We start from the raw sequence: 17110 nt of genomic DNA on the forward strand, positions 1-17110 counted from the left end.
ATTAGCTGCTAAGCAACAGCTCACCAAAGTGGAGAGAGAGGGGGACCACCCAGGCTGCCGCTGCCTGGGCTGGTGGGGGGGGAAGGAGGTGGAGGAGGGCGGAGAGGGTGAGGGAGGGACGGAGAGAGAGGAACTCTTTCAATAAACTCTGCACGCACGCACGCGCACGGTCCTCGCGCACAAGCCCTCTCCAGCTCGTCTAACCATTCCCAGCGACCTTCCAGTTTGCACATGCCGTCAATTGATGAAGCAGCGCCGGGCATGCATGCAAACAGTTCTCAGCTCTGCTGTTTCATCAGCGCAGGCCAATCAGCGAGAGAAGAAAAGTTAATTCAGCTTTTCAGACAGGAATGTAAACATGTGATTCCGTTTTCTTCCCCCCCCCTCCCCCACACCCACCCTCTCTCTCTCTCGCTACACATTTTGTGTGTGGGAATTGCAGATCTTTTAACACTATTTCTATCACTGTAGCCCATATCATGTTTGAAAAGGCTCGAGAGCCTCTCATTTGTGACAAAATCCCCAAATCAGGAGGCCTTTTTTTTCCAGTCCGATCTGAGTCTTTGGTGTATGAGCAGTTTGCAGCAGGCAGCTGTGGTTAGTGCTTCAACAGCACCTTGCTAAAGTGGGCTTAGTCAGACACCTGGAGATTTACAACATTTTGGTACTTCACTACCTTATGTGTATTTTATTAGCGATTAATGTGACAGAATCAGACAAAGAGGTGTTTGATCTTGAATTTCTAAGAAAAATCAGATTGTTTTCAGATGTAGTAGCCAAATGAAAGTTATAAATATTGGCATTTTTTACCCATCGGTTTTATGCAAGACACAAATGGAGAGCATCTATAAAGATGAGTTTTTAGATTTTCCATCACATTCTCAGCTGGACTCACATCTGGACTTTGACTGGGCCGTTCTACCACAATGCTCTGATCTAACTTATTTCATTAAGTACTATCATGCTGAAAGGTAAACCTCCATTCTAGTCTCAAGTCCTATTGGAACCAGTTTTCTTCTTGCATTTAGGGACGTCCATTTTCCCATCAGCTCTGACTAGTTTTTCTGTTGAAAAACAAGCATCTGCACAGGATGATGTTGCCACTGCGTTACCATAGAAATGTCCTCCTCAGGATTGTATCCAGCACTTATTTTCCGCCACACATCATTGTTTGCACATCAAATTCATTTTTTAAATGTCTTTCTGTAAAAGATATTGAACTCAATATTCCTTCCATTTCACAGCTTTGTTCTACTCTTTGTAGGTTAATCACATAAACCTCCAATGATATACACTGATTTTGTATTTTATTTTAACTCCTCAGAATGTTTAACAGGTATTAATACTTTCAGAAGGCAATTTGCACCAATAACTGTAACTTTCCCTCTTGAGGCTAAAGTCGTCTACCCAAGAAAAATGTAACCGTTCTCTCCCATGAAATGACAACAATAAAAAAGAAAGTAAAGGAGGTGTACTGGAGTAATCTTTCTACATACACATCCTTTTTGTCAACACCTTGGTGCTGCCTGGTTCGGTGTGACAGCCGTATCTCTAAGCAGGTTTTTGGAAAACGTCCATGTCTCACCATGCATGACTTCATAGGTTCAGAAAGCAGAGAGCAGTTCACCTTAGAATGATACTGAAAGGAAGAAAAGAGAGAAAATAAGTAAAGAAAGAAAGGAGCAAAGGAAGAAGGAGAGGAAGAAAGAAAGACGAAAAAAAAGAAAGTGAGGAACAAGAAGGGAGAAAGAAACAGAGAGAGAGAGAAAGAAAGAGAAAAAAAAGAAAGAATTCCCAAACCTGACTTAATTTTTAGTGCTCTGCTAATACGAGCCCCCATTGGCCCCACTCATGAGTGTATGGGGGTGAAGAACAAACACAACCCGATTAGAGTCATTCTCTACCTAAACACCATTCTAAGCCGGCGTGAGGAACATTTGTCTGGCGCCTGGTGCTAATGTGGAGCTCTTTAGGTGCCAGTAAAACAATCTGAACTCAAATTGGAGCGATTTGTTGCATACATAGGTGACGCTGTGAGAAGCTGGGTTTTTCACCGACAGCGATGGAGGCGCTTGTAAGTTTAATGTTGCCATTTGATGTTGAACTACTGGTTCCATCATCACTATTTGCAAAATAAAGTAACACAAGCGTCGGTGTGGTGAAATGAGAAGGATATACATGTAGATAAGATTATGCTGACTTTTTGCGTTATTTCTGTTTCCACTACTTGACACAGTGTTTTACAGAGGCACCGGAAAATGCTACATTTTTACCTGTATTTTATCCAGAATTTGCCATTTTTAAGTTTAATTACATAGTTATTTACCTGACAAAAAACTTTTGTGAAAAGGCATTTTACGATATGATTGCAAACAATGCTTAAATGTGTAACTTTTCACCAATTGGCATTTTATGATCAACTATTTATGGTGGTATTGTGATTTTGATTTAACTAAACTAAATGATGTCAAATCAGAATTTGACCACAAGACTGGTTCTGATTGAGATAATATGAAGTAAATATGCAAGTAAATAAAGTAAATTTATAAAGTGGCATTATTAATAAACTATAAAATTATAAGTCTACAAATAACAAATTTGGCATCGACACTTTTCATGAAGAATAAACATGTGAACACCTGTGCATTAAATGAAATGGGAGTTTACTTAATGCTAAAATGTAACATATCTCCAACAAGTAGTTATGAAAAAGAGGTATAAAATCAGAACAATCTAATTCCAACACAATCCCTTTCAGGTTTTTTTTTTTAAATGAGTTTAATCAAAATATATTCAACTGTGGTTACATTTCTTTTGTCCCCACTGAAAAAGATGCAGTGTCCATCTTTAGTTGCATTTAATGAAAACATTCTGGTGCGCAAACCAGCATCGATAATCATTGAAAATATGGGGATGGATCTGAATTATGCTTCAGTTGCCGCCATTCACAGCATTTACGCAAAGGGCCAGATCAAGATTGAATGTGGCCCTGGGTACAGTTTCATTTGGGGGCCCACTTCCAGGTAAGCCTATTGCGGTTACTAGTGGAGAGAACAACCACAGAAAATTTGTTCTCATTGATAAGAAACATTTACAGAAAATATGATCCTAGCTCACACACAATTGGCAGATAATACTAAATTAGCTCTTTTATTATAACTTTAAAATAATGAAAAGGATGAACTAATATTTCAACCTTTTTCTCCCCTTGTGTTCCCCATTATGCTGTGATGCCCTGGGCAGAAAGCCACATTGTCGACACCTAAGACCACCACTGTCAACTGATAAAGTGCTTCACTTTATGTATCTTATTGCAGTTAGGGGAAATTTAGCTCATTGTTATTGTTAAGGTGGCTTTGTAAGAAAAAAAAACATTATTCTGTGATTATTGTAATTTCAAATTTCTAATTGTCTTTAAGTTAGCAAGTCCAGCATTTTTATTTGCTATCATTATTATTATTTATTATTATTATTATTAAAGTTAATACAATAAATCTAAATTTAATGTCAGATATTATTGCTGCCCAACAACTCCATGCTATCAGTCACTGCCACACGTCTACAAATACACCCTCCGTCTCCAGACCAACTGAATTTTCCAGTGTGGCGCTGACCAGCCTGCGGACTGGCTTCTCTTGGACTGGGTTGGGTCAGGTTGAGTGGTAGAGGCAAACAGGCAGCTGGAAATGGGAGCTAATGTGGAATGTGAGGAATTGGACTGTGTGGTAAGGGGCCCCTTCAAGCCTAACAAACTCAGGGAGGTCCGAGGCCTGGTCTAGAGGCCTTGGATAAATAAACCATGGGAGATGACCATGCGCTGTGTAGATATCTGCCATCACACCTCCCTAGCCTCCAAACACAAACCCTTAATCCCTCCTTCACCTCTCCACATCCTTTGTCCCATATGTTCTCTCTCTCTCCCAACTTCCTCTGTTTATCCCCTCCCCTGCCTCATCCTCTTCTATTTTTCTCTTCTTTTTGGATTCGAACCTTTCCTATCACGCTCATCTCCCTTTTTTCTCATTCTGCGACCCCGTTGTTCCCTCTCCCTCCGCACAATCTCTATTTGTCCATTTCGTCTCTCCCCAGTGAACTCACCAATCCAGTCACTCATCCATGCTTAAACTGCTGTCTGCCGCGGGTTTTGTATTCGCTATAGGCAGAGTTACGGAACCGCTTTGGCACTCAGCCGTCTCCCAGCAGCCGAGTCGCTGATTGTTCAGGCCCAGAAAGTGTTTATTTAACACAGAAGCAGCGAGATTGCTCATGATTGCATTTCTTCTATTGCTTTAAGAAGAGCTATGTAATAGGGGGAAAAGTTTTTAAATGACGGCAACTCATAACCAAGGAACACCCTTGGTAATGAGTTGTGAACCTAAGGAACGGCGTTGTGAATTTGATCTTCCAAAGAAATCATGTAAAAGCACTTAATTTATAACCTAATAAGAATATTGTAGAAAAAATCATTTAAAAACAGCTTATCTTAGAATATTAGAAAAGAAACATCATCAAACCCACCATAAAAAAAGAGCTGATAATATTTAAGATTTGAAAAATTGAAGCTCTCACAGTATAAGCATCTGAACTTGGGAGGAAAAGGAATAACGGAGAGAAGTAACAGTAATGTATAGTACAGACCAAAAGTTTGGGCACACCTTTTAATTCAATGAGTTTCCTTTATTTTCATGACTATTGACATTGTAGATTCACACTGAAGGCATCAAAACTATGAATAACACATGTGGAAATATGCACTAAACAAAAAAGTGTAAAACAACTGAAAATACCCCTTATATTCTAGTTTCTTCAAAGTAGCAACCTTTTGCTGTGATTACTGCTTTGCACACACTCTGCATTTTCTTGATGAGCTTCAAGAGGTAGTCACCTGAAATGGTTTTCACTTCATAGGTGTGCCCTGTCAGGTTAATAAGTGGGATTTCTTGCCTTATAAATAGTCATAAAAATAAAGAAAACCCATTGAATTAGAAAGGTGTGTCCAAACGTTTTGGTCTGTACAGTATGTGTTCAGCATATGCACATGCTCAACTTTTCAGTTCCAACCAGTCATTTATACAATTACAAAAACTGAAAAAAGTTCATTTTTGTGTTCCTTGAAAAGATCATGATTTTTTTTTTTTTGGTATGATTCTTTTCTCCATCAGTTCTATTTTTCAACAAGAAAACATACAGTACAATATATTTATCACACTAAAACCCAGCAATGAAGTGAACAAACTTTAATAGAGGCATTTTAGTTGCTATTTACTTTATTTTATGAGTTTGCCCTTTAAACCGGTGAGACAGAGTCTCACCGGTTTAAAGAGTCAAATTAAATAATTGGTCAAATTTAAAGACCAAAAAAAAAATCTGCTCAGCGGCAGACGGAGGCAATCCGCACTGAGACTCTCCTTCAGAGTCAGAAGCAGAATCGAAGCTGCCACCCACGGTCTCACACAAGATTAATTATGATAATGCATTTCTTTACCCCTTTGTCATCGTAATGAATGGTTGCCTTTCTGGGGGCAAAACACACAGAACATAGAAAGAAACAGAGAAACACACTTTCTTTAAGTCTTTGTTTGGGACGGTTGTAACTGAGGTATTGTCAGACGCAACTGGCAGGTGGTAATGCAAACTTTGGACCTGTGGATTTTAAAAGAAAGCACAGAGCTTCACATCTATCCGTCCACCCATTTATCCATCTCTCTGCCTTTAATAATCAGAATTTTGTTTAGCATTTTAGACCTTTTTGAATTAAAACAGAATATGGGTATTTTAAAGAACAGTAACTGATGTGAGATTATAAATAGAGGGAAAGATTGAATCAGACGGCGGTGAAGACAAAAAAAAGGGCTCATTTCAGATGATTTAAAACAACCGGTGCCTTCAGAGTTCTGCCTCAACACTTGTGCTAATCAGATTAGAAAGAAATAAGAACCTTGTGGGTGTCAAGCGGGTCAATCTTTTGCGACTTACTGCAATTTCACATCAAAAGGCTTGATTCCAATCAAACAGAGGCTCAGGGCTGACTTAATTAGCAAACTGAGGGCTCTGCAGCGACCAGCAGCAATATCTGGCTTAGGGGACACTAGTGAGGGTTTCTGTGGCATTTCAATGAGCTTGTTATCTTCATGCATTCTCTTTGTTGGCCAAGTAACATAAGCAAGTGAAGTTTGTCAAAAGAGCATCTCTCTCTCTCTGTGTGTATGCATTCAAAAGTTTAGGTTGGAGATGGGGTGGGTCTGGTGGAGATGCCAGTGAAGGAGGATGTAAGCATCCTGAAAGGTAGTGTGTGGAAAAAAAAAAAAAAAGACGAGGGAGGAAATTCATTTGTGGTCCAAGAACACAGAAGACAAATTGAGGAAGTGTTGTGCTAATGTGTAGGGGTCAGCAGCAAACACACGCAGGTTTCTGACTGACTACCACTTGGGTGGCCTGATCGCTCGCTCTGTGTGAGCGTGTCTCTTGCTCACCCACAATCAAGCCTCAAGCAATGAAGCCACCCATCTACTCAGGCAATAACCCCCCCAACCCTGTAGCAGAACTCAAACTCCACCCTACCTCTGCGCGTCTGTGTGGATGTTTGTGTGTCACACATTTGTCTCCTTTCATCGGGCCACCGTGTCCATCGTGCACTGAGCTTCTTTATTCTATATTTCCACACTTACAGGAAATCACGCAGACTGGATTTTATGCATGGGCATATGAAGCGTCAGAGACCAAGACATGAGGAGTTGCTTTAACGACTTCCTAATGTCTAGTTCTTTTCCTTCGTCAGTGAAGGAACGTTTGTTCAGGTTTAATATTTAGACTCATATCTAACCCTAACCCATTAATGGCTGAGTTTAAAATCAATCACTGCCAAGAGGAATATACCATAAAGCTCATATTGTGCATCCAGCTTTTTTTTACTGCCTCTTGATCCAAAATATATATAAAAAACTCTATCATGTTCTTCTCACAAGTCATGACACAGTTGTATAGTAAAAAGTCCATTATGCAAATTTTTGTTGACCCATGTTTTTTGTGTGTTGTAATGTTGTAGTGTCAGAAAATGCACTCATAAATTATATTCATTATTAAAATAATTATTAAAGCTGAATCTTAAAAGCCCTTTAACAAAATGTAATATATTTTTACAGCCTCGTATAAACTGCTCTTTTAAAACTACAAACCAACCAGCTGGATGTTCTTACCTGCATTTTTTCTGGGAGCAAATTTTACCAAACAGAATTTATAGTAATGTGATTTGTTTCGACAGGTTATTATCGTATATAGTGACTTGCATTTTTCAAAGTAACTCCTTTGCAGTTTATCTAATTTTATTTCTTCTTGTCTGCGTCGATGACGAGACACCCTAAAAAGCTCTAATACCTGTGCTGTTTTATAATACCTACAATTTATTTTATATTTGTTTATTTATTATGCATGCTTCTTTTTAAACTGGACTAAAGTTGTTTTTATATGTTCGTATGTGGACTTGTGCAACATAATTTCTTAAAAGGTCTCTGCAGCAAATGAGCTGCTCCATTATAGTACAGTCAAACCAGTGGGTGGCATTTTGATTTAAAACATGTCACTTCAATGAAGATAATAAAACTCAGTTCCCCATTCAGCTTACCAAAAAGTGTCAGCTACTGGATTTGCATTTAAATCTGAAATTTCGTATGTTGTAAGTTTCTCATTTTACCCATACATCTGTTTCCATCACCTCCCACAAAATATTGTTGTTTAGCTCACAAGAATAAAGCAAAACGAAGACGTGACAAAAACCAGAAAATGCACTTGAGCAAGTCAAATCATGTGTTTATGTTGTGGATGCTAAACATTAAAAGTACAACTTCAACTGTTGCCAAGAACAATCAGTGTGACAAAAATATTTTGTTTTACTTATTTATTCTCTCAGTGGCACTACAAGATTTAGTTTGAAATTGATAATTATTTTTTAAAAAATGTCCAAATTCAACAAAGCAAAAGAAGCTGGCACTGCAGGAAACCTTGATCTATTTTGAGGTTTTGTAACTGAATCTAGCAAAACATGGAGATTTGTATTTGCCTCCATGCGTCAGCATGGTTTCATCATCTTACCGGCGTCTGCTAAGCAGCAGATTAAAAGCGATCGCAGAAACAGGTTCAGCCCTGATGGCGTTGTACAGAAGGGACTCTGTGGTTTTTGTACAAATATACAAATTTCTACCCAAACACACCCAGCTGTGTAGTTCTCATCATGTGGTCAAAAAGAGAGGTCAGAGAGGTTCATTGCTTGAAAAGGAAAAAGTCGATCCAGCTGAGATAAAGTGAATCCTGACTGTTGTTTTTGTGAATTTAAACCTCAGGTAGGAAATGTTTTCTTTCGCTGGTACATTCGGTTTTTCTTGGAGATGAGAGGCAGTGACAACTTCAATGTCTGTTTTGAAAAAAAAAAAACCTGGCAGGGGAATTGGTGGCAACGCAAAGTTGGTGGCACAGCTGTGAAGTAAAAAAAAAAAAGCGAATACTCTAGCCGTACAAAAAAACATTTCCTTGAAAAAGAAAATGACTAAAAGAAATTTTTGAACATCAATGAATGCACAAAATCTGAAATTACAGAGTGGTCTTCCAAAGGAACTGAACTCTTAAGTGTTTTATTTATGGGACTTTAGTCACTTATACAACATGGACATAAATCTGTGGTAAGACCTAAAACCACATTAAGCTCAGTTTTCTGTCAAAGTTAGGCACTGGTTGTTTCGCTCTGACACCATGTTGTACTTCTGACGTTTTTTTGCCTTTTGTTCCAAACTATTTTTAGGGTATAAAAATTTGTCATGTGAATCTGTACATTCAAAGACTAAAACACTTTTCTAAAATCAACTGTTTGCCCAGTGTAATGAAACATGGTTTTGTGACTCAAGTGCATATTTTCTATCAGCACAAGGTCACTCAGGTCACAGTCTCTCATATATGATAAAAGTCAACTGGTTCTGAATCACAATCAGTGGAATTAAATGTGAGATTTGAGCGTTTATATGATTATCTTTTTGAGTCATTAGAAATATAAGCTAAAATGCAATACATTGATTCAATTTTACACTGAATAAACTCTTTATTCTCCTTTAATCCAAAACTTATCAAAATTTTATTCCATGTGCTGTTTCATTATGATTTCCTGAAACTATGAAGCTCTTAATGCAATTTCAGTTTTGTGCTATATGACTAAACGTGACATTTTTAGGTTGAACAACAGAGCTGGAAACCAGAACTCTCTGCCAAAGCAAGACAGCTTATTTGTTCTACCGACTCTTATTTGGGTTTTGTTTATTGGATTGGATAAGTGAAATTTGAGGAAACAAGACATATTAGCAAATTTGAAAGTTTACTTATTTAATAAACAAAGAGGTAGCAAGAGGAAGAACTGAAAACGTTCACACAGTGAAGTCTGGTCACACACTGATGTGGGACACCACCCTACTCCTTAATGAATTTGTTGCAAGTAAGTGTGGTTGTGTTAGTGAAGTTCAATCAGCACACCCAACCTGAGCCTACATTAATGTTTAGTGCAGGCTGTCTATTCCATCTTCTCCACTTTGAAATTCAGAAGGTAGTTTCCAATAAAATGCCACACTGTGGGGACAAGTTGGACCAGCTGGGAGACAGAGCTTGGTTGCTAAGTGAGCAGTAATATGATGGTCCTAGTCTCCTTCTGAAATTAGACTGTCCTCCACTGATGATGATGATGAAACTCTTTTTCCACGGTGAGAGAAGCTGCCCCACAGCATCCGACTATATCCACCAAAAGATGTTTGGTATTGGCAGCAAGGACAAGTTTTTTTTTTATGAGCACAGTCCACATACTGAACTGGGATGTTTTGAATTGCCAAGCAGTTTTTATAGTAATGGGGAAAAAAATAGACTAATCTCAGATGGGGTTTTCTTGTGCTAAGTTTAATGTGATTATGGGTTCCTTAGGTTGAGACGAATATCAGGCCATAGCAAAGAGGCAAACTGATCCACAACTGTCAAAGTTGCATCAGGATACAGTGAAGGAGAGAGTGACTTTATTAATTTGTGCTGCATTTTGCAGCTTCAAAATATACAATTTTAAATAAATCTATTAAACTTATTCTATGTTAAACACTTTCTGCCACTCTAAACCAAATATTTGCTCTTTTATCAATAGCCACTGAAATGTGTCCGAGTTTAATCTTCTCAAAACAAGAGAGAAGTTTAATTATATTTTAGTTATAATTAACTGTATTTTGTGGACAATGTCAATATTGGATAGCACATCCTTATGTCTAAATCAAGGAAAAATGTAAAACAATTATTTTTCAGCATAGCTTACATTATTTTATATGAGGTAAAAGACATATCTCTCATACCATCTCGTCACTTCCAGACTAAGTGACTCAAGCAAGGCCACAGACACAATAGGAAATAGAGGAGAGTAAATAAGACACACTGACATCCCTGTTCTCATCTCCTTCCTACAAGACTAAGAAACTTCTAATCTGTAATTTAGGAAAAATACTTCACCAATGGAATGCAATAAATCTGTCGACAGACAGAGTTTCAGATGGGGAAGACAAAAATAAGAAGGAAAAGGAAAAAAGAAAAGCATCAGCCGTGAATCAGTTTCCTCCTCCGCCGGGCTAGCGAGTGTGCTTCAGGGTGGGGCATCGGTGTTAACTGATACGCGATCGAGCTGGGTGGTCCAGGCCCGACACATACACCATTTTTGTGTACAAATAAACTTAACTCCCTCCCACACACACACCATTGTGGTCACCCCTCCCACTGCCTTTTTCTCCCCATCTCTGGTGCTCGCAGCTGCACAGCGTGCGTGTGTAAACACCTTAACGCACAGGCACAATGATGTGTGTATGCGCGCACACGCTCCTCCCTCTGGAACACTGTAAACTGAGTAATTGAGAGCTGCTATGAGGAGACAGAAATGATCTGATGAAGGGTAGGAGCGCTGACAGGATGGCCAAGATCCACCAGTTAATGTTGATCATTAGTTATTCATGGAGAGTGAAAAAACACACAAATCCATGCAGTCAAGTCAACTTGTCTTTATTCAGACTTATTGTAAAAAAGAAAAAAAAAGAAAAAAGAAAAAAAAAACATCCCCAGACTGTCCAGCAGCTTCCAGGCTTCTGATTGGACAGTCAGCTGGAATCAGTCACTCTATCAGGTTTGCTGCTCTCAGGTTAACAGGTGAGGTTTCGACTTCTCTGTGACGAAGCTAAATCTCCATCAGTTGGTCCGTTCCAACAATGACTTCATTTGTCCGTTCAACTGAAAAGAAGATTACAGGTGAAAGGTAAAAATAAGTATATGTCATGATGTATATAGAGATTTATCTGGAAAATGAGAGAGTAAACACACCACAAACGACCACTGCGACAATGCATTATACTCTGAGACATTTGTGAGTCATATTTATTTTCAACTAAACAGTTGGAAAACGTTTCAGTCTGAGCAGATGAAAAATATTTCACATTTTTGCTGTGCTTTAGTGAGAAAGATATTTTGTTGGGAATATTTTTCCAACTCTCAAAAATCCTTATTACAACCACCATGTACCGTAAGTTATATTGTAATAAATACATTTATATATATTCCATATTCATTAATATACTCCATATTCATCTTCATTTCCTTTGTTTTGCTTTCTAAAATTATCTTTCTTGCACTCATTTTTATTAGATTTGTCCATTCTTTTCTTTTAAACATGACAAAACATGACAGTAGTCACATATTTATCCTGTGCTCTCTAACATATGAGGAATAAAAAACTTCAGCTAGGTTTTGTACCTTCTCTCATTCCTTAAAACTGCAAGTTCAAACTACTGCATGAATAGATGGCACAAGATCAAGCATCTTGCAAACAAACTAAGCTTTTGAAGATATTTACAGCACAATTTTCTTGATGCAAGTTGCAGATAGCCAAAGAATCAATTAGTACGCCAATGTACAATTTATGTCGTAGCACAATTAAAAACCACAAAGGTTGGTCAAAGAAATTGACAATTCAGTCAAACAATAGAATAAATATTAAATAAGTAATTATATGAAAAAAATTGTGAAATAAAATGAAAATACCTAAAATAACTTTAAAATATAGAAAATTATATTGCAACAGCGTCTTCACAGGTCTGTCCAACAAATCAAACAGCTGCTGCTGATCCAGAATGCTGCTGCTCGCGTTCTCACTAAAACCAGGAAGATAGAGCACATAACACCAGTTTTAAAGTCCCTACACTGGCTCCCTGTAGCTCAAAGAATAGACTTTAAAATACTGTTGTTAGTTTATAAATCACTGAATGGCTTAGCACCACAATACATCAAAGATCTGCTGTTGTTGTATCAACCTTCCAGACCTCTCAAGTCTTCCGGTTCTGGTCTGCTCTGCATCCCCAGAACCAAACGAGGAGAAGCAGCTTTCAGCTTCTATGCACCACAAATTTGGGACAAACTTCCAGAAAACTGTAAAACAGCTGAAACACTGACTTCCTTTAAATCTCAACTAAAAACCCACCTGTTTAGGATTGTATTTGAAACGTAATCAATTACAAATGTATTGATGGAACTTGACTTAATGTCATGTTTTGATTGTTGATTCTATGTTGTATTGTGTTTCTGTGTTTGATATGATGTAAAGCACTTTGAAATGCCTTGCTGCTGAAAAGTGCTATACAAATAAAATTTGATTTGATTTGAAAATAGCTCAAATAAATAAAAAAAAGTACACGCAGTTAGACTCCTTCAGATATTTGGTGGTGAGCTACTCCAAAAGGTTTGGGGAACCCATGGTGAAAGCTTGGTCACCCCTGTATTTTGGTAGCAGTTACCAATAACAGAATAATTAATATTGATGACAGATTTCTTTGCTGTAATTTGTAGATTCAAACAACAAAAAGGTCAAACCTCTGCATAAAAACACAACATGAAAAACTGTGTCCAGGAGCACAAAAGCGGCGATCTTGTTCCAGGATTAGTTCATAAATTAGCTTTAAACCAGCATAATGTCATAATTGTCTGTGATACAAAGATTGCCAAATATGATGATTTCTACTCACAGAGCTGTTTTCGCCCCAGACTACTACAATGCTAACAAACACAATAAATATTTGAATGAATTTAGTTTGATACAACAATGAAGTCAAGAAAAAAATCTTTACAGTGGATTAGAACTAGAAAGTCCACCCTACAACTTTTATTCAGTCCCAATATCTTAACTTTAACTGCTGCTCTAAAAATGTGTGATGATCTCTTTTAACCTTCTACTTCTCTAACACATGGAGAGCAGTCACAATTCCTCCTTGGGTCCGTGCCCTCCTACCTCCAGCCCCCTCCACCACCAAGTACCGGTGCTGATCCAAAACAAATGGTGGCAGGGAGCAATGTTCCATCCACACAGACAGGTTTTAGTGTGAAGGAATCTTTTGCTCAGAATGAGCTTAGCCACTGTTGTGTGAAAGGAGAGGACAAATGGAGCATGGGACTGCAGGAGAAGGAAGGGAAGGAAAGGTGGGGAGTGACTGGAGTGTAAAAGAGGAAAAGTATATGCTGTTTGAGCCAGAGAAGTCTCCAATGACCAATATAGTTTGTGTTTACATATTTCTCCAGCTGAAGGAGGGATGGGAAGTAGAGAAGATGCTAGGTTGTTTTACATCTACCCGAATATTGACGGTTGGGACTTTATTTTAAACAGATTTGCGCCATATTAAACTGAGGATAAAAAGACATGAAAGGGATTCTGTCTTCTTTATGGTGTTGATAAAAATGTGCATCAAAGCACAAAGAGATGAGGTATTCAGCTTTGAAAAAAAAAAAAAAGAAGAAGAAAAATCAACAGCCGATAAACGATTGTGAATGCAACGTATGTGTGTGTCTGTGTCAAGCTGTCATGGTGGTCTTTGGCTGCTAACAGCTTCAACAGTAGGGTGGGTGTATAATGTCTTTAACAGCCTGCGGTCAGACAGCTAGATTGGCAACAAGGACCTATCTTTTATTCAAACATTACAACAATACAGAGAAAAGGAGACGAAAGCTTTATGTGCTATTTTAACTTTCATATAAAGTAATCTAATGAAAGACTGAATCTTCAGAAACTGATACCAAAAACGACTAAAACAGGCACCAACGGATTTAAATAAATCCGTAATTTTATAAGTCCTGTTTGTATGCTGACAAAACGCCTGCAGTTTTTGGAATAAATTTCACTTTAATTTGAAGGCTTATATTCACCATAAAGCAACATAAAAAAGCACCATAAACTATTAATCTTTAATGAAGGAAAGACTACACTAGCAAAATTATAACCAGTGGATGAGTTTTGGAAAGGAAAAAAAACCCCCAAAAAACAAGATCAAAAGGCACTTTTATAAGAAAAATATAGATTTTTCCGTAACTGAACTTTCGGAGTAAATGATGTCAAAACCATTACACAAAAACAAAACAGAAAAAAAAAAAGCTGAAGTGAGATAAACTTTGTTGCAGAGCAATCGCGCCGTTTGTTTCAGAGCGGCCTCAATGGTTTCATTTCAGGAAGATTTTAGCTCAAATTCAAACTGTTGCTGCTCAGAGCGCCCTGTTGTTCACTCAATTAGGCTTCTTAGTCTGGTAGCCTGTAGCTTGTTCACTCTTTCTAACGTGTTCACGAGTTAAAAGTGTGTGTGTGTGTGGCTGCAGGCTGCTGCTGTTGAATTCCGGGTGGTCCTGTTCTGGCCGTGCTCTCTAACCTCTCCATCAATGTAACGCACACACACACACGCACATATAGAGACACACACACACAGCGCTAACTCTGGGGACAAGGGGATTAAGGAAATTAAAAAAATAATCTTTGACAAATCGGACTTTAAGAAAGAAGAGACTTTCCTTGCTGGCTCTAATACTTGGCACCTATAAATGGATCCCACACACATACATTAACACCTTATCTGAGTTAGCCAGAGGGACGCACAGGGTGCTAGCAAGCAGGCAGTATTTAGGAAAAGAGTATATTGAAAGGTCATATACATTTTAATTTGGATTTTTCACATTTACAGAAATTAACTGATCAGGATTTTCCTAGACGCTATACCAACTTTCAGTTTTCTTTGACTGACCTGCTGATTTTGATTTTCTTTTTTCCATGTTAAGGGCAATAATTAATATTAGTAAAAACTTTGTTTCAGGCACTTTGATAGACAAGAGCTTTGAAAGTGACTAAAAATGAATGGCATACAAGACGATCCTCATTTATGCATCAAAGCATATTATACATAAAAAACATAACATAAAAAACAAAACTGCATGAGTATGTAGGACATCCTGTTGGTTGACACATTTATCTCCGTCAACCCATTGGCGTGACTCAAATTTTATAATTATTTTATAAATTTTATGTTCATCTTTAGTGGCTCTATTTTAGCTACTAAAATACATTTCAACTGAAGAAGCACCAATTAGTCTGTCGGATTTCGGTATTTAAATGCATCACAACTAATAATTATAAATCTAATAATAATTAATACTTGTCAACAAACACTTTCACAAATAATATGTACTCTTTTGTGTACATTTACAATTACAAGTTGAATGACGTAAATAAACGGGACTACTCTTTTCACCAGAAATCGGGTCTGACCAAGGAAAGCCAGATGGGCACGTCTCTAATTTCCACCCACTCTTGGATCTCATGACAATTGCAACAACAAAGTGGAAAAATAATCTTTTTTTTTTTTTTTTTGCTGTGAAAGACATGTTACAAAATAAAAAAATACTACTTAATTTGCCAAAATGCTCTGAGGAGCTCCTGATGTTCCACAACTAAACTGTTGGCTTGTTCTAATTCAATATATCACACTCAGTGAAGCGCATCCAGTGGAAACTCCTTCATCACTATTACATGTCACAAAAGTGCCTTTTGATACAGGGTGTAATAATATGTTGCTAAATAAAGAATTTGAAAACAAGCCTAAAACAACAGGGTAAGTAAGAAATGGAATAAGAAAGAACCTATTGAGAGCCTGTTTTTTTAACTTTGGGTGTGTTCATGTTGTTGCGTCTTACCTTCTGGCTCAATTCGTTGTCCATTTCCAACCAAACAATATTTGAGGTCGGCTCCCCTGCCAATGATTGCATTACTGCAGATTACGCTGCCTTGGATATTGCATCTGGAAATCAAACACACACATTTTGTTAATTGGATGGTTGCTGGATTCATACATGAATAAATTTCAATGTTTAGAGGTGCCCATCTAGGCACAAGGGAAGCGAACATCAACAGATCAGAACTGCTCCAGGTAGGAAGGTAGAGAAGTGGAAACAGATGTTTAAGTGATTTGGTGGGGAAAAAAATAGATGAAGACTTATGGCTGTGATTGGTCACAGCCGAGTTAGCATACTGTGTAATACATTGTCTCTAAGTGACAACGTATTGTGGCGAAAGTGTGGCGAAAAACATCTTTAAAGATTTAAAGAATTCTTCCTGTTTCAGATATTTACACCAGAAATTCCTACGTTTCCGGGCTTAAATTTCTAAGTTTCTAGGTTTGAACTATTTTTCCTGTTCAGTTTTTGTTATCTGAATATGTCACAACTCTGTCAGTCTGTCACTTACAACAAAATGGTCAAAGAGATCGATGAAAGTTAAAGGCACGATATGGCAAAGCAAAGATAAAGAACAACATTTGCATATAAAAGCCTTTAAGTAATTCAGATTTATCTTTCAGATCACGTAACAGTGAAAGCAGTTTGAAAATCAAGTGATTTTCCATACTCCACTTTTTTTCCCCCTCCATCCTTACACAGATGTGGGAAGTGATAAAAATCTAATTTCATACTCTTCAAGATTCAATAGGAACCCTGTAAGAAGTAACTTGAGAGTTATAAAGCTAAATCCGCTTATAAATTTCGCTTACGTAGCACCTGCAAGAAGTGACTCAATGTCCTATTAGAGCTGAAATATTTTTCAACTCGGCTGCATGTTCTCTGCAAACATCAGAGAGCCTTTATCCACAGCTTTCCTCCCACAGCTGCAGGGCAAACCGAGCGGACAGACCTCAGAGTTTTTCCTCGTCGTCAAGCATCTCCACACCTGCTATGAAAACTCTGAAATATCCAATCAACTGGGCTT

At 37.9% G+C, this 17110-nt stretch overlaps 1 protein-coding gene across 1 annotated transcript in view; it reads right to left on the bottom strand.

Annotated features, from left to right (window-relative positions):
- Positions 1-11039: 11039 nt before the first annotated feature.
- The window catches only part of eif2b3 (eukaryotic translation initiation factor 2B subunit gamma), a 34071-nt gene continuing 28000 nt past the window's right edge, over positions 11040-17110 (bottom strand). The window contains exons 11-12 of the mRNA XM_005795990.3: positions 16045-16148; positions 11040-11280 (exon numbers count right to left, since the gene is read on the bottom strand). Of these exons, the coding sequence (XP_005796047.1) occupies positions 11228-11280; positions 16045-16148 (157 nt within the window). The 3' untranslated portion in view covers positions 11040-11227. The remainder of the gene's footprint in view (positions 11281-16044; positions 16149-17110) is intronic.

Source organism: Xiphophorus maculatus, chromosome 6 (genome assembly GCF_002775205.1).
Source record: "Xiphophorus maculatus strain JP 163 A chromosome 6, X_maculatus-5.0-male, whole genome shotgun sequence".
Classification (NCBI taxonomy): Eukaryota; Metazoa; Chordata; class Actinopteri; order Cyprinodontiformes; family Poeciliidae; genus Xiphophorus; species Xiphophorus maculatus.